We start from the raw sequence: 24,936 nt of genomic DNA, 5'->3' as shown, positions 1-24,936 counted from the left end.
CTTCTTTTTTCATCAATTCCACCAGCAAACATTGAGAATTTCCCGATCTTTTATGTAATTCCTTACTGAACCTTGCTGAGATAGCTCAATACCAATCACAGACAAGTTTATCTCTAGCAATTGCTAACAAAAGTCTGGAACATTTGCTCCTTGAATTTGTCCCAAGTATGAATAGAAATACCTTCCTGTTGGAGGTTCCTCCACCAAAGCGTGAGCATAGTCTTCCAAATGTAAGCTAGCAAACCTAATCTTGCTTTGGTCATTCCTTGGATAGAGCAAAAAATAATCCTCCATCTTACTAAGCCACTCTCCCAAGTCATTGGGGGTGCAAGGATCTCCTTTGAATTTGGATAAGACAATCTTGTCTTTAATATCCTTGTCCTCAAAAGAGTGCCCCTTAACATCCGCAGCCTTAAATGTTTGTATATATTGATGAAATGACATAGCTGATCTGAGGTCTGCTGGTAAGGCCTTATATTCCTTGAATCCGTGGCGCAGTCTCTCAGCTTCAGGACTGTTTCCCAATGGACCGGAATCTCCTCATTTTTATGGGTAGTAGACTGGTAAGCCCTCCTTGCTGAAGTCATAAAACCAACTGGATCTGCAATGACCCCAATAGGTATATTTCCTTCATCATCAGAATCATCTCGGGTATATTCCATTGGGCTTTTTCCTTCATATTCCTGAGATCTCTTCATCTGATCCAACTTCCTACTAAGGGTTGCAAATGAATTCTGCATTCTTACACCATCAGCTTTAAACCTCCTACGGGCCTGCAATAACTGACCCATAAAAGGTGGCTCCAATCTCTGGTTAGCCTGCAAATGGGAAGGTCCTTCCGTATTACCCTGTCTACAGCCAATAGAAATTTCAACCTGATCATTAAGCTGATCATTTATGTCCAGCTCCTCAACCCGGTTTCCTTCCATAGAACTACTGCTAAGTAAAGCAATACCACCTGACCTTATAGCATCAGTTACAATATCATTCTCAGTATTAGGATCTAGATCTCCCACTAATGGCTTTTTAGATAAGACTGCAGCTCTTTTAGGAGCCATTTCAATATTAGTAATCAATAGTAGCACTGTATAAAGCCTGAAAATGGTCAATGATCAATAATAGCACTGTATATAGAGCCCCAAAATTGAAGAGATCAAATAAAAGCTGTTCAAACCCCAATATATCAAGAAAAGATATGTATAGACACCGGAATTCCAAGATTCAACAAAGGATTGGCACAGTAGATTCACTGTCCAAAGAAAATAGACTGCTGGGGTCGATTTTCAACCAAAATGATGAAATGTCATGTAAACTTCATAATCCATGAGCATCAAAGTACAAAGTACCTGGAATTATAGGGAGAACAAGCACTTGTGATGGGCAGCACAAGAACAGGCTAGGAAAAGACTGTCCTAGGCTAGGAGACAATCCTAGTTAGACAGCCAAGAGTAATGAAAACTCAGCTGGAGTGAACTGCATTAATGATCATTCAAAGTTATGATGGCAAAGTACAATGGACCCTTTTATATGAATAGGCCTAGGCTAGTCAAGAACCATTTGCTTATGGGATAGTCCCCTATAATGCCACGTGGCAACCATTAAAAAGCCACTGCCATTTAAAGGCCAAATAAAACCAAAACTTCTAAGTAAGAAATTAGCCTTTGTTACAGAGTAGGAGGGACATGAACGTCATGTCTCTATTCACCATATCCATCTTCACAACCCCGATCGTTCCTATCACCCATATCACATCCATCACTAGTGGAATCCATCACATCAACCACCGGCAATCGTTGATTATAACATAATAGATTTCAATAAATTTGAAAATTGCATGACTCACACTCAAGTAAGAATATATATACCTGGGGATAGGTAAATCTTGAAACGAGGAGTAAAGAGCTGAGTTTCGTAAAGTATGTATAGCACATAAAGTCCCCCAAGTTTCCCTGACCAGGATGTATTGCCTTCCAAATGACCTGCACACAAAACGTTGCGAGTTACCTATTCTTATCTTGTTCTATTTCTTGAGATGGGAGTAAAAGTTAAGCAATGTGACTTACAAAGGGCACAAGAATATAAAGCCTGCATAAAGAAGGCAGGATCCACATGATTTGGACGAGCCTCGTGGATAAAAGAGAAATTCCTAGATCTCCATAGCTCCTTGATTTGTGACAACTCCAGTCCTCCAACCTGCAAGAGAACAACCAGCTTCCATAGCAATTACAAATCCCTCGAGCTATAACTATCTATGTATCTCAGTTTCAATGTTAGCATTAATTAGGTATAACAAGCTTTTGGAAAAGCCAGAGCATCTAGACTTAAAAGAGTCCTAATGGAATAACATTTGTTGGTTGAGACTAAAGCAGACTTAGATGCTCCTATCACACTTCTTTGAAAAACTAGAATATAGAAAACCTCCATAATTCCATGGATATCCATTTCCATTTTCCCTCATCATTCAATTATTTATCTATGTGCACATGCTTCTTCATTGTGTTAGTTTTCTTACAAGACTTCAAACGCAAATGGATTGGCCTCTTTAGCAACTCCAATGCACCTGTCATCAATATTTCAAAGGTATCTCTTGCATGTTTTAGCTTTTCACCATATCCTCTATAAAATCTTTGCTATGATAGTGGCACCTTTCATATAAGGATGGCCACATTTGATACCTTTTATTGTACTTAGACAATTACCATGACTGATAAGATGATTGGAAGTGCGTTGGGGTCCACACCTTATTTCAACTTTTGAGTTCCTCCAACTAATCATTGATAAACTTGCCACACGAGACTAAGATGGTTCACACGTCCACAAGGTTTCTTTACCCATCGCTTAAAACATTACCTGCACCTTGTGGGTCATCATCATTGGTGCATTGGGCAAGTGTACTTCATTACAAGACGAAGTCAGATCACATACAAAGTCCACTACTGCAAGAGTGATCGACCAAACCATTTATCTTTAAAGAGATTTTAGTAGTTATTTGGATAGTACCCTGGACAATCACACGAACATTAGGTACATCAAAATCAAAGGTCTACCAGTTAATGAAAACTTGGGATTAATCAGAGTTTCTTAGCTTATGTTATGAGCCTAGAAAACCTTTGTTTGGAGACCCTCTTCTAATTGATTGCACGGGGCCTCTTGTTGGTACTTTCACAGAGGCTGCATGGGTCAGCTCAAGCGCCTAGTACACAATTTCTTTATGGGCAAGTCCAGATGATACGGAGAACACTAGAGCCAAGGTTGCTTGGCAGACGATGATCCTACTCTAGGCATAAGGAGGACTTGGCATTATTGATCATGAGATGCAGAGTAGGGCCCTCTTGGGCAAGTTAGTGGTATGTGGTCTCACCCAGGCTCTGAGCAATGATCAGTGAAAAACTTTGTCAAACAGTTCTGGAAATTGGCTTTATTCATCCATAGCATTGATGATAGAAGTAGCATGTTTAAATTCATTATGGATTGCATCTGGCAGGATATCATCTATACCCTATGCGCCATATGGGAGGGTGGGACTTCAAGGTCTAGACAGACTGCTAAAAGGCGGAAGCGTTTCTGCAAGGCTTGACCTGCAGGTATCTTTTATGTCAATACCATGAGACGTATTCACTAGAGGTATAGAACTCCACCCTAGTTGTTAGACCCTATTCCAGAAATCCCCTAGGCATTGAGGTGAGTTCTCTGGAACAGTTTGGTTTTTCTGATAGCCAGTTGTTTCTCTTTTTCCCATGATCAGTGCCTATCAGATTGCTGATTTGTACGTTCGATTTTTCAAGCATTCGTAGACATTCCTTTCTCTGGAAAAGAAAAAAAAGGCAAGTTCTTAAAAGAACTAGTTTAATGAACTGAGGTAGTTGTAATTCATTAACCGAAGACTATGGTATTTCAATCGACCATTAATTAATTTTATTTCATTATTTTATCGTTTAGATGTAATTGAAGCTTTAGTTTTTGTAGCTTTCATCTTGTACTCTGTTTTTAGACTTGTTCACGTACATCTCCCTCTTCTTTGGCTTGCTGCTTGCACTCTTGAGTTTCCATTTTCTCCATTGTGCTCATCTACACCTCCGAGCACCTGACCTACAATGCAAACTTCTTCCATGCTGGTGATGATCTGGAGCTTCTATGTGCACTAAAGCTGAACTGCTTAACCCACATCCATTCTCTTGTAGAAATCATCGTTTTCTTGTTTTTATCCAATCTGTTGTCGATCTGCAATTTTATTTCTACTCCCTTGTCTACATGTCCTATATCTTTTTTCCACCCTTCTTGACCATCTACGATTTAATTTGAAGCCACATCTCCACAAACCTAGAGCTTGCACCTAGACACCTAGCAGCACCTCTTCAAGCTTTGAATCATCTTAAACCCACAGTTCACGACAGCTTCACCAGTAGATTTGGAAACCTGAAATAGAAATTTGATGTAGAATACAATGTCTTCGAAATTTGCCATGAACACCTCAGGCTGTTTGCTACTGCGCTTTGACTTTGGAGCTTAGATCTGATGTAATTAACAAGGTTGGGAGCTGGGGATTGGTTGAACAGCACTATAGGGTTTCAATCTTGGAAGGGCTTCTGTCATGTGCACGGATTGGTATCTGACGTGTACTAGGTACACAGAACTAGCTCAGGTTAGCCTGGGGAGGCTTAGAGCTAGGCAGGCTTGATTCTCGGGTTGAGTGGCAAGGGTACGAACTATTTATAGGTCTTCGCTATTTTTGGCGCCGGGGCCCGAGTCTATAAAAGAGGCCCAGGGGGTTCAGTTCTCAGTGTGCAGTTGGGAGCAAGTCTCGTTCCCAGGTGCTAGGTCTGATCCTGGATTGTGTCGCGGACGCGCGCCTGCATCTTAGCGTAGCCCAAGGCCCAGTGACAGATCCAGGGCTTCACAGCGCCACCTGGTGGTATGGGACACCAGGCTGGTTTGGATCTGATTGGGAGTTCGTGCCAGTAGCTCAGCTCGTGGCTCGGAGGGGACATCTTTTGATTCGGGATCATATCCCGTAGATGTCACGGTTGGGTGGTGAGCAGCCTGCTCAGTTCTGATGTTGTGTGTGGTTGTTTTGCAGATCAGGGGTTTCAGGAGTGCTGGGACGTGTCAGTTGGTATCAGAGCCAACTCCTGAGGTAGGAACTTCTGATGCGAGAAATTTGACGGATTTCTCTTCCAGGTATGCCCTAAAATTCGAAATTTCCTGCTGCGTTTTTGCTGACTACCTGGGGTAGAAGGGGTGAAGAGATATCTGGAAAAGGAAGAAGAAGAGGAGTGAGATAGAATCGAAATTTCTGAAGGCTACGGAGAGAAGTTTAGAGGGAGGAGAAAGAGAGCAGAAAAGAAGGAGCGATGTGCAGGAAAAAGACTGCAAGGGACGAATGGGATGCGGAGCTTAGGAAGGGGCGCAGTAGGCGAGGCAGTAGAGGCGGGACAGCCTGTGTAATAGGCTGTCCACAGCCAGCGCAATAGGCTGTCCACAGCCTGCGCAACAGGCTGCGAACAGCCTGCACCTAGGGCTGCGTGCAGCCTGCGCAGGAGGAAGGTGCTTTTTCCGAAAAAAGCACCCCTCCAAAGCTGGAGGGGCTCAGGTGCTTTTTTCGAAAAAGCACCCCTCCAAAGCTGGAGGGGGGCTCAGCCTTTTTTGGAAGCCTAGCTTCCAAATAAGGCAGCCCTGCACCCTATATAGGTAGGGGCTGGGTGCTAGGCTACCCACAAGCAGCCTCTCACCTCGAGTTTCGTGCCCAAAAAGTGCGCCCCCAGGTCCTTGATGATCGGACGAAGCTCTGTTGCGAGGCCTGGGAAAATGAGGGTAACTGGATGGCGAGGAATGCGGAAGCGAGCATCGAAGTCCGCTACACTGAAACCCCTATACCATGGGACCATAAGGATGATCTTCCCACCCACAGAAGTAGGGGACCGTCTGACCATATCGCTTGCAGCCTGTGCTGAGGAGAGCTTGAGCCAGAAGATACCACATCCCATGAGTGCGACCTCCTCAATGTGGCTGTCCTCAAGGTAGAGGGTGGACTGCAACCAGTCCCTGATGTCTGCTCGTGAAGGGGCGTAGCCTCGTCCTACAGCCTGCGCCCTGTTTCGATCAGCTCCCCTGCATCAGTCCTTGCCTGCGTCAGCCCTGCACAGCTCCCGCAGCTTCCGTACCAGTCCGTACAGCACCAGCGACAGCCGTACAGCCTGCACGGACTGTTCCGCCTGCTCCTGTACCTGCTGCTGCATCGAACAGCGACTGCGACTGTACTTGCAGCCACAGTACGGCCTGCGTCAGCAGCCGTACAGGCCACGTCAGCAGCCGTACCAGCCACGCCCGCAACAGTACGGCCTGCATCAGCAGACCGTACAGCTTCTACTGCAGCCTGCGCATCCGGTTTGCGGGTTCGGGGAGGCTCCAGGACTCGTGGTCTTCCGATTCGCCAGATTTCAGCATCTCCTTCCGTCAGCTTTATTCGGGACGGTTTTCTTCTGCTCCATCTTCCTCTGTGCTTCGTTTCAGTCAGTTATTTCTCTCCGCTTGTAATCAAATCAGATTTCAGCCATGTCTGATGCTCAAAATCCCGAGTTCACCATGGGAGAGCAGGACTTAGATTACACTCCAGTGGGAGAGGATGATCAGGGTCTCTATGACGACCTGATAACTAAGAAAGCCTTCAGTGAGTTTACGACTGCTCTTGATGGTAAATTTGAGCAGGTCAATGCTAATCAATCGGGGTTGACACAGCAACTCCAGGGGATACAAGCAACTCTGACTCTTCTGGCTAGCACGGTTCAGGCACTCACGCATGTGGATGCCATGGCTTCCGTGCTAGGCCCGAATATCACTCCGGATCCCTTTCCAGGTGACCAAAAATCAAGAACAAAGGAGGTGGTTGACACTTGGTTGCACAAGTGGCAAGTACACTTCCAATTCCACCCCTATCCAGATGAGAAAAAAATTCAGCTTGCAGCAGGGTTTATGACAGGTAAAGCCTTGCTTTGGTGGAAAGAACTCCAGCCTAAGCCTGATACTTGGACAGAATTTGAGGGTATCTTCAGGAAGGAGTTCCTGAAGAAGGAAGATGACTACGATATCGTCGGCAAGCTCAAGGCCCTCGATATGTCAAAATTGAATTTAACTTTTGAAGTTTATCTTCAAAGATTTAGGGATCTGCAAACCAGGGCCACTAAAATGGATCTTGTAACCTTGTTAGGTTTTTTCGTGGATGGTTTGCCAGACTCCTATAAGTTACAGATTAAGAACAACAAGTGCACAACATTGCAGGAGGCCATGACATACGCGCGCATATATGATGATACCATGGCCGGTACCAAGGCAACCACAGTTACCGAAACGAGTGGAAAGAACAAACGCAAGTTCTTTCAGCATGCGACTGGTATTGGGGAGACGAAGTCTACGGACAACGCCTCCAGGAAAAGCTTAACTCCTGCGAAGAATGGTAAGGCCCGTTTCCTTCGCACTCTCAGGCTCAAGAAAGAAGGCCGGTGTTTTTATTGCGAGGAGCGGGGCCACACAAAGAATGAGTGTCCTAAGCGGAAGAACCAAAAATTGGTGCTAGGACCGAAGCTCCAGGCGGGTCCACGTACCGCAGCCAAGGGAGCCAACCAAGTCACGATGACAAGTATTTCAGTAACTGCCCCCTTTCTTGTAATTGTACCTTTAATACTTCGTTGTTTGGTTCCCATGATCTTTTTCGAGTTTATGGAGAAGTTAGGGACCAACAGGTTCACATTCTCTTTGATCCGGGCAGCTCTCACAATTTTGTTAATTACAAATTCGTGCAGAAGATGGGGCTGTCCACAGTACCTAGCGACCACACCTACGAGGTGCAGCTTCCAGCTGGGAAGCAGTTTTGGGATCGCAAGGTTGAAGCGCTTCCCATCCGGATTCAGGCCTACACGGGAGCTCTCACATGTTATGTTATGCATCTAGAGCATGTAGACTTGCTGATCGGGATAGAGTGGTTTAAAACCCACAATATTCAGATCGGATGGACGGAGCATACGCTTTCTTTTGTAGACAAGGACACCCAATATTGTATTCAGTGTGATAAGATTCCCCCTTCTCAGGGGCCTATTGTATCTGCGATGCAGCTTCGGAATATATTAAACAATTCTCATTATGATGTCTATCAGTGTGTTTTGATTCCACTTTCTTCATTTGTTGTTTCGGTAATTAACAAGAATGAATTAAGTGTGTTTGAACACCGGGAATTGAGAATGTTGTTATATAATTTTAAGGACGTATTCCCAGCTCAACTGCCGGAAGGATTACCTCCAAAACGGGCAGTAGATCATCACATAGACTTAGTCCCAGGGGCTCAACCTATCAGTGTACCACCTTATAGGATGAGCCAGGTAGAGGAGGATGAGTTAGCTTTACAGCTTCACGATTACCTGAATATGGGCTATATCCGCCCAAGTAAATCACCTTGGGGTGCACCTGTCCTCTTAAGAAAGAAGAAGGATTCACCCTGGAGAATGTGTATAGATTATAAATGATTAAATAAAGTTACGATTAAGAACCGCTATCCTTTACCTCGATTTGATAGACCGTTTGGCCGGAGCGAAGTATTTCACTAAGATTGATTTGCGTACGGGTTATCACCAAATCCGTATCTATGCTAAACACATAGATAGAACCGCATTCCGGACTAGGTATGGTCATTACGAGTTCCTCGTATTACCTTCTGGTTTGACCAATGCTCCTGCTACTTTTCAGCAGATGATCAACGATTTGTTCAGGGATTTTCTAGGCAAATTTGTTGTAGTGTTCTTAGATGACATCTTGGTATATAGTAAAACGCTTGAGGATCATATAGAACACCTCCGGGTTGTCTTAGTTGTTCTAAGACAGCATAAGCTTTATGCCAAGATGAGTAAATGTGACTTCTTTATGAAGGAGATCATTTACTTAGGACACAAGATTTCTTCTGAAGGTATTAGCATTGATCTGGATCGTATCCAGAAGGTTTTAGAATGGCCTATTCCTCAGACTGTGAAACAACTTCGTTCTTTCCTAGGATTTACGGTATTTCTTCGGAAGTCAGTGCGTGATTATTCACATATCACGGCACCCTTGACCAACATATTGAAAGGTCGTGGACGCAGGTCTACCCAGCCGATCCCTTGGAATGATGCAATGAACAAGGCTTTTGAAACCTTGAAGTTTTCTATCAAGGAAGCACCCGTTCTTGCATTACCCGATCCTACCCGGCCTTATGTTTTAGAGGCCGATGCGAGTGATTATGCGATTGGGGCAGCTCTATTCCAAGAGGGCAGACCTGTAGCTTTCGACAGTAAGAAGCTAGACGACACTCAGTATCGTTGGCCCACACTTGAGAATGAACTTTATGCTGTAGTGTATGCTCTCAAGGTTTGGAGACACTACTTGTATGGTTCAAAGTTCCTTGTATTGACTGATCACCAGTCAATTAAGTATGTGTGTGATGGCTCAGAATTGAGAGGAAGGAAAGCTAGATGGGCAGAATTAATGCAAGATTTTGATTTCGAAATACGTTATCGTAAGGGTTCGTTGAATAGTGTGGCGGATGCCTTAAGTCGAGTTAAGTTTGTAAATGCTTTGTCATTTACGGAAATATCCTCAGACCTATTTCAATCCTTGAGAGGGCTATACGCAACTGATAGTCATTTCAGTTCTTATTGGCAGAGAGTCCAGGATGGGAGCTCCATGGTTGACCAGGACTCAGGGATTGTGCCACCTAGGATACAGGTGGCGGGAGGTCAGTGGATGATTAGGAACGGCTTGCTGTTCCGGAATGAAAAGATTTGTGTGCCTGATGTTCTGGACCTTAAATCCAAGATTCTCTGGGAGTGTCATGATGCTCCTAGTGCGGGACATCCAGGTATACATAGGACTCTGTCTCTTGTGAAGCATACCTTTTATTGGCCTAAGATGCGTGCATTTATAGAGAACTATGTGGTAGGTTGCCGAGTTTGTCAGGTTACTAAGGCTGAACGCCTTAGAAGCACGGGCTTATTACAGCCTTTACAGATTCCAGGTAATAAATGGGAAAGTATTTCCATGGATTTTATTACTGGTTTGCCTCGAACGCGCAAGGGTCATGACTCTATTTGGGTCATAGTCGACCGTTTGACAAAAATGGTTAGATTCTTACCTACAAGAATAACTATTTCAGCTGTTCAGTTGGCTCACGAGTTTGTGGACCACTTGTTCAAGCTGTATGGTTTGCCATCTGACATAGTCAGTGACAGGGACTCAAAGTTTACAAGTAACTTTTGGACACTTGTATTTGAGAAGTTAGAAACTACTCTAAGTATGAGTTCCTCGGATCATGCACAATCCGATGGCAGTACAGAAAAGGTCAACCAGTTGGTTGAAGACATGCTTCGGTATTATATGCTTGAAAGCCTTGCGAGAAGGCTTAGTGAATTGGGGCTGCGTGCTTAGTTGCAGGGAAGGTCTCCCAGATGCAACTTGTAATCATTTCACTGTGAAATATAAAGAAATACCGAAAGGGGCGCCACGGTGTTTGGGGCCAATCGGGTGCACTTGTCTATGTCTGTTGAGCAGGGGCATTCTAGCCTCCATCCCTTTTTCAGTGGTTTTGTTTGTGAACAAATGGGTAAATGCCAAATGGTGATCATGCAATGGTTAATGGTTGTGATATATGCTTTGTGAGCTGTAAATAAGTGCTGAAGTGATTAAAGGTTTAGTTCCACTGCCCTCTGAGTGATTAGAGGCCGGTTTCACTGAAAGAAGTATTGGGTGCAGATGATCAACTTGTTTCTCCTCATGAGATTATAGAAGTTACAGATTTGACTTTTATTCCTCACAAACCTGAATCTATTCTTGAATTTCGTGAAAGACAGATTCAAAATCGTACTATCACGGAATACAAGATCAAGTGGAAGGATCGTGTTGAGGAGGATGCAACATGGGAGACATTACAAAACCTCCAAAGAACATTTCCGGATTTCTTAGCGAACTCAGGAGTGAGTTCTTAGAGGAGGGGGAGTATGTCATGTGCACGGATTGGTATCTGACGTGTACTAGGTACACAGAACTAGCTCAGGTTATCCTGGGGAGGCTTAGAGCTAGGCAAGCTTGATTCTCGGGTTGAGTGGCAAGGGTACGAACTATTTATAGGTCTTCGCTATTTTTGGCGCCGGGGCCCGAGTCTATAAAAGAGGCCCAGGGGGTTCAGTTCTCAGTGTGCAGTTGGGAGCAAGTCTCGTTCCCAGGTGCTAGGTCTGATCCTGTATTGTGTCACAGACGCGCGCCTGCATCTTAGCGTAGCCCAAGGCCCAATGACAGATCCAGGGCTTCACAGCGCCACCTGGTGGTATGGGACACCAGGCTGGTTTGGATCTGATTGGGAGTTCGTGCCAGTAGCTCAGCTCGTGGCTCGGAGGGGACATCTTCTGATTCGGGATCATATCCCGTAGATGTCACGGTTGGGTGGTGAGCAGCCTGCTCAGTTCTGATGTTGTGTGTGGTTGTTTTGCAGATCAGGGGTTTCAGGAGTGCTGGGACGTGTCAGCTTCAATAAGAACAGACCCACAGGAAGCTTGGAAAAAATCACTCACCAAGAAAGATAAGGGACAGCCAGTTGGAATCTACCTGCAGTCGATGAAGGAAAAAGAAGAAAGACAATGAAAGGCAACACAGCATCACAAGTGTTGAAAAAATGCTTCAAAAGGACAAAGAAATGACTATGAAAGAAGAAATACGAGTCACATTCACCATCTTTCACTTCTTGGGAACACCAACCTCATCATAGACAGCCCCACAAGATCAAGTTGGGACTAAAACATGTGAAGTTTGCAGAATACAATCAGGATCACAACCCCAAAGTCCTAGGAACTTGGATAAGGCGAGGATCCCACGAACCAAGCAAAGATGAACCTTGCAATGCTTTTCGCTTAAGGGATCAGCTCTTTTGTGGCATCAAGACTTAGAAGCCCAACACCAGCCCGTTCTTTCTCGGTCCTATCCTCTAGGGATGCCATGTGTGATGGTTGTTCTAAATAATTTCAGTTTCAGGCTATTGGAAATTCAAGTGGATTATTTATTCAGCAGAAATCACATGTCTGCAAAGCACACTTCTGGCGCATGTCTACACTTATCCTCCCAAACATTAACCTTTCAAAGGTACACATTCCACAAATGAGCATCTATTATATGTGCATCACTTCTTTCCTTTTCTTTTTTGGGGATTAGAATATCATTCCCGAATCCCGGAAAATGTTAAAGTAAATAAAGTCTTGTTTGACCTTCACAAACGCGTCCACCAGCTCATCAATGTCAGAAGCAAAAGCTGCAATGTCCATGGTCAACTCTCATAGAATCTTTTCACAAAGGAGGAAAGAGAGAGTCTACAGGCTCCAACAGGGATCTGCTGGCACTGCTGCAAGTCACATGCAGAGATTCAGTAACTACAGTTCTTCTTCAAAAAAATATCCCCCCCCATTTATTACAAAAGAGGAAATGCACCTGTTGACACACTCAGGAAGTACACAGATTTGAAGACTTGCAAACAGCCATTTTCTGAGAAACTGATGACATGCATTCTCATCTAGATCACAATGAGCAAAGGTGGATCTAATATTGCATACTTGCACCCAAACAAGTTTGTTGAGGGATACAGTCTGCAAAACTGGCCAGATTTCCACATCATCAAGCATGATAAAACATCATACATTCACCATAACAATTCCATAATAAAACAGCAATCGCCAAAGTCTGCATTTAAACACAATAGTGATGCATGATTTGTATCACAGGAACAGTTTGTAATAACCCAAAGCCATAGTAATAGAGAAAATGCCAAAATATGAATTAGCATCTATTTCCAAAACAGAATACTTTAGTCTACAATAGCAAAGTCACAAAATAGCATCATCACAAGACACAATCGATTTCACGATGTCATCGTCATGTATGAGTCTACGGCATATACAAAAGAGAGTCACCAAAATCTACAACATCATAGTTCAAGATTCAAAAAATGAAAACGGAGGACAACAGACTTGCTAGAAGCCATTCGACCAAGAATAGGTACACTTAATTAAGAAGCCTTTGCAATAAGAAGAGACTGAGGTAGATCAAGATGACATAGGAAATAGAAACCAACCAGTCAAATTCAAGCAATCGACCTACGCCCTCTACTTGAAAATAAATAACATGATTAAAAAACAATGTTCATCTCCACAGACTGTCTTCGTTTCTTTCGCCCTTGTTTGTCTTCGCCGCCTCTCCCCTGTGTGTGACTTTCTTTACCATCAAGCAAGTCTATGACTTCCGTTAAAGACACCAAGCTCCATATCCTCTAGCATTCGGCAAATGAGCTGCTACATAGCTCATTTTAGTGGCCCTCTTCTAAGCAACCTCCATGACCCAAGCCATTTCAGCCTTCAGGCCTAGTGGGTTACTCACTGAGCCAACAAATAGCCTGTTACTTTCCTATCAACTTCTCTCCTTCCCTCTTTACCCTACCGCCAACTTCCACTGCTTCAGCTGCCTTTGCCTCCACCTAGAGACTCCTTTCTTGCCTCTCAGTGTCTAGGCCGCATTTGGAGTCCCCACTTCTAGCTACGTTCATCTCCCCCACCCTGATTTGTTGTGGCCTGTTTCTTTCAACACATCTTTTGCCTCCCTTTTGCCCCCATCTGTGTCGATTGTCTTATCCATTGACACCCCTTCCTTCTATATTTGCCTCTAGAGCCCACTTTACAATGGGCAGTTCTCCTCGACACCCCTTCCAGCCTTCACTTTCCCCATTCGCCAGACTGCCCCCCTTTCTTTGTCCCAAGCCTTTCCTTCTTCTCTCGCTTTCTACTTTTGTTCCCTCTCGTCGCAATATGGAGATGTGCCATTAGATCCTCAGATACCTATGACCTTGAGATTCATGGGCTTGCCACAGGAGTCGAGATGTGTCCTTTGCAAAGCTTAGCGCAATCATGGAGCCCCACAAGAGGGCAGCCTCAATCCTTTTGGGGTCTGTCTGATTGTTTCAGATCCCTCATTGTCCTCGTGAATTACTTTGGAGACCCTTTTTGGGAAGTCAGGTCACCTAGTAGAGGTGCCATGCCTTCCAAGATTGCCATTGTTGTTGCGACTTTGGCAATCTGGCCAAGGCTTGCCTGAAGTTTGTTGGACACCCCTTGGACAGTCCAGGGAAGGCACTCACGTCGCAGCAGCAAGAGCCCACTCAACCTCCTGCTTCACAACCCCCACCCGTACAAGGTGAGGCCATACTTGTCCCTCCTAGTACTAATCCTACATAGGAAAAGAGAAGATTTGCCAAGAAGCAAAGAGGAGATCCAAGTGTCTTCAACAAGCAAGTAAACAAGCTGATACACCCATGGAGATGGACGCTCAAAAAATGAGCAAGATTCGGAGTAGCGAGGTGGGATTACTGCATCGACACCATCATCCAAGGCCAGCCATCTACAGTCTTCCTAGAAGGCCTCCAACTCCCCTGAGAGCTGGACAAATCGTGAGTTGGAACATGCATGACTTCCACGACCATGCACATTAACAGCCACAGTGATTGATCCTGAGACAGTCTCAGGGAGCCCTTGTTGGGCACATACCAAGTAAACATATGGCATATTGATCTCAACTGATTGATTCATGTTGCAAATGGGCATCGCTAATGTTGAAGATCGTAACCTTGTCTTTAACAAGGTTGTTGACCTTCATATATTTGCTATCACAAAAAGTTTGTCAAGCTGCCAAATATGCCTATAGATTAAAAAATGTTTGTCAAGCTGCCAAATATATAGACCCTATATTGTGTTTGATATCAGCAGCACATCATCAACGCATAAGAAGATGGGTTGCTAGGGTCTTTGCCACAACTGAACCTCTACACCTATTTAAGATAGCTTGTCTATATGAAGCCCAAAGAGGGTGGGTGTAACATGCAACGGTTAGTGATCGTGTAAATCGCAGTGAGACCTTCTTTAAACCTTATTGCAAGACGTATTTGCGTATGCACCACAGAGAGGGGAGGAAAAGATATGGGTTAGAGAAATGGAGTCGACAATTGATGGGGTCCCTGTACCCACTAAGGGACCCCTCCCCCAATAAAGGGGAGAACTTTCTTAAATTGGAGAACCTGAAAATACAAAAGGCACTCCTCAAGAGTGCACGGAATGTAACTCTGAGGATGACACCTTGAAGACAGAGAGCTGACCCACAAAGCCTTAGTAACAGTCCCAGCCACAACCAAGGCCTCAATGCTGCCCATAATGATGTTGTAGACCACTGTGCGAGGCTATCGAAGAGGCCAGAGCTTTCCATGGGCATGCAGTACAACTGCATGAGAGAGAGAGAGGTGAACAGAGGTGAAATTGAGAACAGAAAGAGCTGAGATCTGGAGCTGAGAACTGAGAGATGAGAGCTGAGTGAAGCTGAGAGAAAGAGCTGAGAAATAGACCTGTAAAACTGAAAGGAAAAGATGCTGAAACAGAACCCCAAACCTCCACGTGTTTGTTGGCCAAACCCCGGACTGAACGTGCTGCTGGTCACCCTCTTTTTGGACCGGATCTGTATGGCAGATTTCAGCTGCTGTACGGTGTCTTTCTAGAGAGGCTGAGGAAATGCTGCTGGAGGCTGGGGACAGAATGCCCAAGAATGGGGGCTAAGGGCCCCTTACATACGGCCTTAGATGGCCCGACTTTTCCCAACCACTCGGCTGGTTGGCTTGGTTGGCTGGCTGGTAGGACCTGCAAGCCAGCCTTACAGGCTGACCTGAAGGGGGGTTGAGGCTGCCTATAAAAGGTGTTTCCCCCATCCCCTTTCCTACACTTGGTGCCTTGAGGGCCCCTTTGGGGCTCCTATCATGGGCTGCACCTATCCTACCCTAAATCTGAGATGGAAACACTAACCTACTTGGTTCTCCAATGGGTACCAGTGAAGAAAGACTAACCTAGGGCTTGAGAGACTGACCTATGTAGCTCGTGCCTGACTGTCCCTGGACTAGGGCCCACAAAGGGGTCACGGCATACAAAAAATCACCTACTAGGGATCTATTAAGCACTTGTTGATGTAGACAGGGTATCCCACTGCACCCAAGTGCAGAGGTGCATGTGACAGTGGGTGGTAGAGGAAGCCATCAATGGTGCTACTTACCTTTCTAACAATCCCTGCAACAAACGTACTTTGCCCGTGACACTCATATAGGCCCATGCCTATCCAAAGGGGATCGTAGGCCATACTGAGAGCTCTAAGGTGTGAGAGGAGACGGAGCGGCGGATACCAAGTAAAACGCCTTAGTCGACAAAGTAATGATAGCACACACTGTCTCTAGCTTCCTCAATGATAGGTTTGAGCAGGAATGTGTGGTCCAAAAGGGAGTTGTCACCTCCGAAACCTGCCTGACCTGCTACTTGCAAGCCCGTCCTTTCTACCTACTCATTGAAGTGGATCTCTATCACTAAACCATAGATCTTGGCCATCCCACCGTGTTGTTTGGTAATTGTCAGCAACCATAGGGTCCCCTGCCTTGAAATGGAAATGATTGTCTTAATAGTCCAGGCTATGGGAAAGACATTACAGAATGTTTCATTGAAGAGGCAAGCTAAGATTGGTGCAAGCATATCCAAAGTACTTGTTAGGAGCTCCACTTGCAAGCCTTCCTGGCATTTAGCTCTAACATTGTATAGCCTTTAATGGCATCCCACCATGTACTCCGGTAATTGTCAGCAACCATAGGGTCCCCTGCTTTGAAAAGGAAATGATTGTGTTAATAGTCCAAGCTGTGGGAAAGACATTACAGGATGTTTCATTGAAGAGGCAAGCTAGATTGGTGCAAGTATATGCAAAGTATGTGTTAGGAGCTCCCGCTTGCAATCCTTCCAGGCATTTAGCTCTACCATTCTATAGCATTTTTAATGGCATCTCTTAGGAGTGAGGTGTAAAAAGTGTGGAGCTATTAGGGTGTTGGGATGTCATCCTAGGTGCAAGCTGCAGTGCCCACTGAGCTGTCTAGAGGGCAGGGCTGGTGCGTGTGGGCGGCCAAGTGTGTGTGCGTGTGTGTATGAGAGAGAGAGAGAGAGAGAGAGAGAGAGAGAGAGAGAGAGAGAGCATATATGAATGTGAGTGTGAGCCCTATAGACAATGATGGGTACACCTGCCCTTGTATTACTGTAGTGAAGAATCCAAAAGGCTCGTTACAATGATGAAGGCTCGGACGTCCTGTAGAATGGAGTAGAGGCATTCTCTCCTCCTTTCCTACTCCTTGACTAAATACAGAAGCAATTTCTGCTTTTGCAATTTCTCGAACTGTATCATTAAAAACCCAGGCTGTAATTCTCCATCATCCATAGCCGGACCACACTATGCCTGGTACCAACAAATGGTAAGTTCAAAAGCACTAACAAGACCTTGGTGAATGATCTAGCCAATCTAGAAAACAACACAAGCTATTCTAGCGTGGAAATTTACAGGTGAGAACTTTTTATTGCAATTCTCTGCACAATTCTGCAATTTCTGCAATGGCATGAGTGAAATCTTTGCAATTGCAAAATTGTCTACCGCAGATGCCCAAATCTAGAAATTTGTCACAAAAAGTGCCTGCACATGCTAGGAGAAAGAAAATTTTACCCGCTGCTTTCACTTCCAAACACTGAAATGACCTATAAAGAAAATACTTGGAGACAAATAAAACAATACTGAAGACAATTAATGGCTGAAGAAGATATATATATCACAAACGGAACTCAGTACAAGTGAAGATATGAGAGAAGCTCTGGAGGAAACAAACGTCAGTCCTGACAACTGTAGTGGACTTCTGCACTAGCTCCACAAGTTGGAACTGAACCAAATCTGAGACAGCAAACTGATGCAGGGGTTGCTGCAGATTTGGAATAGAAAGAACATAATCTAGAGCGGAAGTTGGAGGTAGATCTGGAGCAGAAGTTGAGGGCGGGCAGATCTTGGAGCAGGAGTTGGGACAGATCTGAAGCTAAAAAAGGCAGATCTGGAGCAGAAATTGGAGCAGATCTGATGCAGAAAGGAGGGCAGAACTGAAGCAGAAAGGAAGGCTGATCTGGAGCGGAAAAGAGGGCAGATCTGGAGTAGAAAGGAGGACAGATCTGGAGCAGAAAGGAGGGGCAGATCTGGGGCAGAAAAGAGGGCAAATCTGGAGCAGAAAGGAGGACAGCAGAGGAGGCAGCCAGGAGGCAGAAGTTGAGGCAGCAGAGGAGGCAGCCAGGAGGCAGAAGTGGCTCAGGGTGTGCAGGAGCCTCTGGAGCTGGAAGAGAGAAGATAATTGAATACCTAGCCCCCCCCCCCTTTAAATAGGAAGGGGCTTTAAGTCGGTCAACCAACAGGTTGACCGACCTGGTCAGATTTGACCGACCAGGTCAATCTGGTCGGCTAGATCTGGTCAGGCCAGAAAAAAACTTTTTTAATAATTTTTTTATTTTGTTTAACCTCTGAACCGGGGCTTTTGACAGTTCTTTGATTGTGGATTTTGCCTCCGATTCAGGGTTTCTTTGACAGGATTTGGAGAGGCACCAGTGGTGTTTGTACCTATTTATCTTGTCCTGGAGAATTGGAGATTGCCTGGCTTAACACCCCCTCTCAATGTCCAATGTAGACAGGAGAAGCAAAGAGGTGTTCCATGAGTGATCTATCATCTTCATCAGCCCTTTTTTTTTTTTTTTAAATTAAATAAAAAGGGTTTGCATTTAGATGGAGATGCCTACAAAGTAGGTTTTCATCTTCACTAAATGCCCAGATGATGGTACAAAAAAGAAAGACTTGAAGGAGTACCCTCGCAGGGGATTTGTTCACTTCCTTAAGTACACAAAGAGAAAAAAACTGCTAAAAAGGAGGAGGTAAACCAATCCCCAACCGTGGGCAGAGATGCTCAAGAGTAGGGCGATTAACCGGCTTGGTAAGAATATCAGCATGATTATCGGCACCTGGAACATAGATCAACCGAATAGTACCTAATTCCACTTGCTCGCGAGTAAAATGAAAGTGAACACCGACATGTTTGGTGCGGTTGGAAAAAATGGGATTGCCTGCGAGAGCAATGGCACTTTTGTTGTCGATGTAGAGGATCGTGGGTTCAGTACAAGGAAAGTGTAGCTCTGCCAAAAACTATCGGAGATATATGGCCTCTGTGGTACAATCATACAAGGCCCGGTATTCAGCCTCAGTAGAAGAACCAGCAACAGTCTCTTGTTTACGGCTAGACCAAGAAACAGGTGCCGAGTCAAACGAGAAAATATAGCCGCCATGAGAACAACGATTGTCCGGGTCACCAGCCCAGTCGGAATCAGTGTATCCGTGTAGGGTTAGTCCTGGTCTGAAATGTAAACCATAAGAGTAAGTACCACGAATGAACCGCAAGATACGAATACATGCATGCCAATGAGTGAGCTTGGGTTCATTAAAATACTGACTGAGAATAGAGACGGAGTAAGCAAGATCAGGACGAGTGTGAAGGAGCCAGAGGAGTTTGCCAACAACCTCGCAATAGAGATGTTCATCAAAGGGAGGAGACTCCAAGTCTTTTGAGAGCTTTACGGTGGGATCTAAGGGAGTGGCAGCCAGCTTAGGCTCATGAGGAATGATTTAATCAAGGAGTTAAAGAGCATATTTTTGTTGAGAAACAAAAATACCACCAGAATGTTGTACAACTTCCATGCCTAAGAAATAGGAGAGCCGACCGAGATCAGTCATTGCTGAGTTGAGTTTTAATGTACTGAAGTGTAGTGGGAGTGGAGCCTAAAAGCAAAAGATCATCGACATAGAGTAAAATAAAGCAGACCCCCTCTGACGAATGATGGATATATAAATTTCGATCAAAGGGAGTAGAATGAAAACCATTAGTTTTGAGGAAGGTGTCTATCCGGTGGAACCATGATCGAGGTGCTTGTTTAAGCCCATAAAGAGCTTTGCGGAGACGGAAAACCTTATTTTCATGGCCAGGAGGAGAAAAACCTGGTGGGGGAGTCACATAGACTTCTTCATCAAGGTAGCCATTGAGAAAGGCACTCTTGACATCCATTTGATAGATAGTCCAGTGGTGATGAGCAGCTAGGGCGAGAAGAAGACGAAAGGAAGTTAACCAAGCAGTAGGGGCAAAGGTTTCCTCATAATCGATACCATGTTTTTGGCGGAATCCTTGCACTACTAAGCGGGCTTTGTATTTGTCCAGGGTGCCATCGGCTTTGAGTTTTGTTCGGAAGATCCACTTGGTCCCGATGACCTTTTTGTGAGTGGGTCGATTGACCAAGATCCAGGTCTGATTGCGATCAATACTTTCAAGCTCCTGTTCCATAGCACGATGCCACGCAGGATTTTTAACTGCTTAATAGAGGAATTTTTTAGCACTGCTCTTTCATCGAAGACCACATCTCGGCGAACCAAAACTTTGTTTGTACGAGGATCAAATAATCTATAAGCTTTGGCTTCTGCCGAGTAGCCAACTAGAAGAAAAAGTTCAGCACGAGGTTCGAGTTTACCGCGAGTATCATTGGGAGTATGCGCGGCAGCCAAAGATACGAAGATGAGAAATAGAAGGACGATAGCCATAGAAGGCCTCAAAAGGCGTCATGTTCAGGATGGGTTGAGTAGGACAGCGATTAAGGATATAGACAGAAGTATTGACGGCTTCGGGCCAGAGGCGTTCAGGCAACTCGACTGCAAAAAGCATGGAACGGGCCATGTTCATGATAGTACGTTGTCGCCGTTCGACACGAGCATTTTGGGAAAGCGAATTTGGAGATGTAAGATGGCGTTGGATACCATGCTCTTGAAGGAATTGAGTGAATTCATGGGAAATGAATTCACCACCATTATCACTACGAGCAATCCCAATAGACTTTCCTGTTTGGTTCATAACCAAGCGAGCCCAAGTAGCAAAGAAAGAAAAATAAGGGAATCAGGTACGAGTGAAATACCCATGATTATAGCCATACTGGACTCAAAGGGCAAGAAAATAATCAATGAACGACCCAATTTAAATGATCAACCCCAAGCTCCAGAGATTCTCTGAGCAGTTAATTGTGTCCCAGCTGATCCACCCGAGCATAGAAGCTACACGCAGGAAGTCCACAGGTTGGATGAAGCAGGTGTCGGGGACAGAATCAAGAAGGCCAAGGACTCACCCACCTGGTATGCTGGACACACCATTAAAAATTTGATCGGTGTCGCGTCCCAGACATTCTACTAGGTGAGGGCATCAATCCCTTATTCCATTTTGATGATGATGTGCCCCAAGATGTGATAATGGCCAATTGGTGAGAACTCCAAGAAAAGGGATAGGAAGCTGCTCATACAATGCATCACATGATTATGCATTAGGTCCTCCCCCAGCGGCATGAGCACGACAAATTAGTCAAGGGGTTCAATGCATTTTATGATGAAGAGACTGACTACTATCCGGGAGAGCAGAAGAAGATGCAAGCTGAGCTTGATAGTCTATGGGAAGCCCTTACCACACTACAGGCTGAGCACCAGGCTTTGATAAAGAAATATCAGGAAACTCTGGGGATGCTGAGGACTGCCCAGCTTATAGTAGATTCACAAAAAACACGTGATGGTCCAGTAGGAGCGAAGATTCAAATCCCTTGCTGCCCCCATTGCTAATCTTCGCCAGGTACGAGAAGATAATGCCTCCCTTCACAGAAAAATGGCCACATTGGAGTAGATACAGGCCTTGTTGTGATAGCTCGATAGACCCCAAGAGCATTGAGACCCTGATGACGACCAGGAAGGTGCATCTCGGCATGATGGCCCACCCCCTTCTCAAGGCATAGACCCCAGTCGATATAGAGAGAACGATTGGTGCCAATTTTGCCTTTCACGAAGCAAAGGTGTTAACTATGCAAAGGTCAGTGTGGTAGCAGTTGCACAGTTGTCCAAGAGCAAGTCGTACACATCTGCTTTTGGAGTCACCCTTCCTAATGTCATACTCCGTCAATATACCACCACAACAACAAACGATGAGGAGCGAGCTGCTGGGAAGAAACATAATTATAATTCATGTCTTCCATTCAGAGCAGACTTAACTTCTTACCAGGGGCAATGTGAGCGCTACTCTTCCTTACCAGGCAATGTATGCTGTGAAACTCCTCAGGACATGTTCTGCTCTCGGAGCTCATGAATCTTGCAGTTCTTCATGCTTTCGTGCAGTAGAATGTTGTTGGGCTTAAGACCACAGCTCATGTCCTGCAATGTTGATGCAAGTAAGCCATAGCCGCATCCGCAACCACACTGCCCTCACTGAACCCGTCTGTATAATAGTCCAGAGGTCCACTTCCTTCAAATGCAAATGCTGTTGACGTAAAACAGGTAGCGATCCCCAATCCTGCAATGATGACTTCGAGTCCAAAATTTATTCTCTGACGCTTTAAGTATCAGACGAAACACTACCATGGCAAAAGAAGTAGCAAGAACAACTACGACTGTGAGCCTCAGTCTTCTTCTTTTTCTTATGTCCGGATCGTTGGACGTATTGCCATTCCCACAAGCCCAAAAGGGAAGACCACACAACCCACTTCCGAGAGGTAGGCTGCCAGTAAAACGGTTTCTGGACAAACCCAAAACTCTACCTGTAACGAAAGCGTCAGAAGAGTGTGGAATAAAGACGGATCAATTTGCAAAAGTGATGAGCCAAAATCGGGGATGTCTCCCTGAAGATGGTTGCAATGAAGGACTACAATAAAGGGAATGAAGCATGTGAACCCGTTGTATTCCGGAGAAAGTGCTCGAGGGTTTGGTCACAACCATGCGATATTTTCCACAAGCGTAAGAAGTGAGGTGCAATTTTGGAACACATTTAACGAGCCAGAGAGATCCAATTGCTGCAAGCAGAAGACTCAAAACCTGTTAGGCGTCCAGAGAATCGATTGCTGGGCACAGTGATGCAAACTCCGTAAGAACAGATCCAAATTGGGCAAGCAAACTTAGAATCGGGCTCGCATTAACGGAGCTTTAGAGGTCCAATCCCTGAGTCTTTGGGAAATGCCTTCAATCTACAAACCTTCGCCTTTTCTGGAAATCAGAGTGTCAATTCCTTTGACAGATCTCATGTTAGGGATCCAGTTCATGGAACGGTCCAGATAGAAGGCATTTCCCAAAGACTGAGGGATTGGACCTGTGTGAAGGGGTTGTCCCAAAGAGCAGATACACAAAGACTTGCTGGGTGCTTTTGAACTCCAACGTTTGGATGCTCTACTAGCATTTCGAACGTCACTTGCCCCTGAAAGCTTCCGTCCCCATGAAAGCTTCTAGGTGATGGCATGGCAATGATTATGCAGGTTCTTTGAGCCAACCATGAGACAGTCAAGGTCTATGGACCAATGAAAGCCCCTCGGCATTGCACGGTGTTTCCACACTTGGCCCACCCTGGGCATGCCCAAGGTTCATGAGCCCAGCTTGAAACGGGGTGGTTGGGCTAGCATTGCACTACTGAAACTAGGGTGCGGTAGGCCGTCTAAGGAGAACGACGGAATGAATTATGAAATTTATAATAAGTTGATTAAAACTAACAATGTTTTAAATTGGAATGAAAAAAGTAAGCTGAGAATATCAAAATTTTATGCTTTTTTCTTTTTTGTGCTTAAAAAGTAAAGATATGCTTTTACCCACAAGTTTTTACGCTATTTGAATAAAACCTTCATGATTGACATTACTTAAAATCAATCAAAGGGCTCATCATTGTAAGGGCTAAAATCAATCTAAGGGCTCATATTCATTGCAGGTGACTCAAGGAGATGGAAGAAAACCGAAGAATATGATTTCTGTAAGTTTTGAAAGTCAAGAAAGGGAAATACCTTACTATAAACTAAGCAGGCAATAGTAGGTCCGAGCAAATGTCATGTGTTTTTAAGCATTCCCTTCTTGCGAGTACCTCAACACAAAAATTTAGAATATGCAAAAGCAAAAGTCAACAAACAAGGTGAAATTCTATATATATATATATATATGAAATATACTTTATATAACCACACATAGTGTGGGCGGGGAGGCGGCACACTTCCTTCCCCAAAGAGTTATAATCCAAGGGAACGGGCCCTTCCCCGTGCGCCGAGATTAGAATCGCCGAGAATATTAGCGTCAAGATTGAGTATCACGAATATGTAAGAGACTGACACATTACCTAAATCTCAATGGGCGTGTTTGGATTCCAAGTTAAACATCCAAATTCACGTATGCACCAAGTATGTACGTCTGCTTCACTTTCTGAAAAGATACAAAAAACACGTCGGAAATGAAAACAGTATTAAAATACGATATTATTGAAGAACAAATGATTAATCTAGCTTTTATCAAAATTTTAGCTACATGTAGTATTGGAATGTAAACGACATTTCTGAGGCAAGGTCATAAACATATGTGTCTCTCAATCAAAATCCCCAATTCTGATATGAACTAATCTGTCTCGAGTCTCCACTAAACCCCAAATTCTTTCCCTCCGAGGTTTAAGCTGTACACTTTGTCATTCATCTCATGAAGGCTACTGGTGAAGGAGGAGGAGGGGGAGGGCAGCATGAGTCCACCAACCCATCTACAAATGCCCTTCAAAGCACAGGAATCTCTTTATGTGTCAATTTTCATGGCAACCTATGTAATGCTTGTAGCGATCAATAACTAAAGGACCTCCTTCTCCAAGCCAAGGAGGCCAAGCAAATTGCTAGCACTCTCTCTCTCTCTTTAACCCCCTTAGCATGCTTTATCTATATAAGCAGACCATTAAATTGTCAGCATAACGTTAACGGCCTTTGCACTCTTTTGCAGGCAATTGTCAGCTATGAAGCTGGATGGTAAGTTGATTCATGCCAAGTCAATGACAGAGGAATGTAAACGAGGAAGGGATAACATCAAGGGGACGAATCTCACAATGACACTCCCAAAAAGCTAGACAAGCTCATCCCATATCCTCGTTGCAAATAGCCTCGCCACTAAATTTTA

The 24,936-nt window shown here is 44.7% G+C and overlaps 1 protein-coding gene across 7 annotated transcripts in view; it reads right to left on the bottom strand.

Moving 5' to 3' along the window:
- The window catches only part of LOC147892536 (Small nuclear RNA activating complex (SNAPc), subunit SNAP43 protein), a 33,980-nt gene extending 9,772 nt beyond the window's left edge, over window positions 1-24,208 (bottom strand). Inside the window, exons 1-5 of one of the 7 annotated variants that reach the window (XM_087386716.1) lie at window positions 24,125-24,208; window positions 23,799-23,875; window positions 12,270-12,403; window positions 2,064-2,193; window positions 1,866-1,979 (exon numbers count right to left, since the gene is read on the bottom strand). In XM_087386716.1, the coding sequence (XP_087242842.1) occupies window positions 1,866-1,979; window positions 2,064-2,193; window positions 12,270-12,326 (301 nt within the window). In that variant the 5' untranslated portion in view covers window positions 12,327-12,403; window positions 23,799-23,875; window positions 24,125-24,208. Of the gene's footprint in view, window positions 1-1,865; window positions 1,980-2,063; window positions 2,194-12,269; window positions 12,404-13,129; window positions 13,856-13,886; window positions 14,037-14,345; window positions 14,741-23,798; window positions 23,876-24,124 lie in introns of those variants that run through there. The other 6 variants (XM_087386713.1, XM_087386720.1, XM_087386718.1 and 3 more) reach the window with 6 other exon arrangements.
- Between the last annotated feature and the right edge of the window lie 728 nt (window positions 24,209-24,936).

Source organism: Dipteris shenzhenensis, chromosome 16 (genome assembly GCF_047967505.1).
Source record: "Dipteris shenzhenensis isolate YYH24624 ecotype China chromosome 16, Dip_SZ_1.0, whole genome shotgun sequence".
Lineage (NCBI taxonomy): Eukaryota > Viridiplantae > Streptophyta > Polypodiopsida > Gleicheniales > Dipteridaceae > Dipteris > Dipteris shenzhenensis.
Note: the sequence above shows the minus strand (reverse complement) of the source record. Positions and strands in the feature narration are given on the sequence as shown.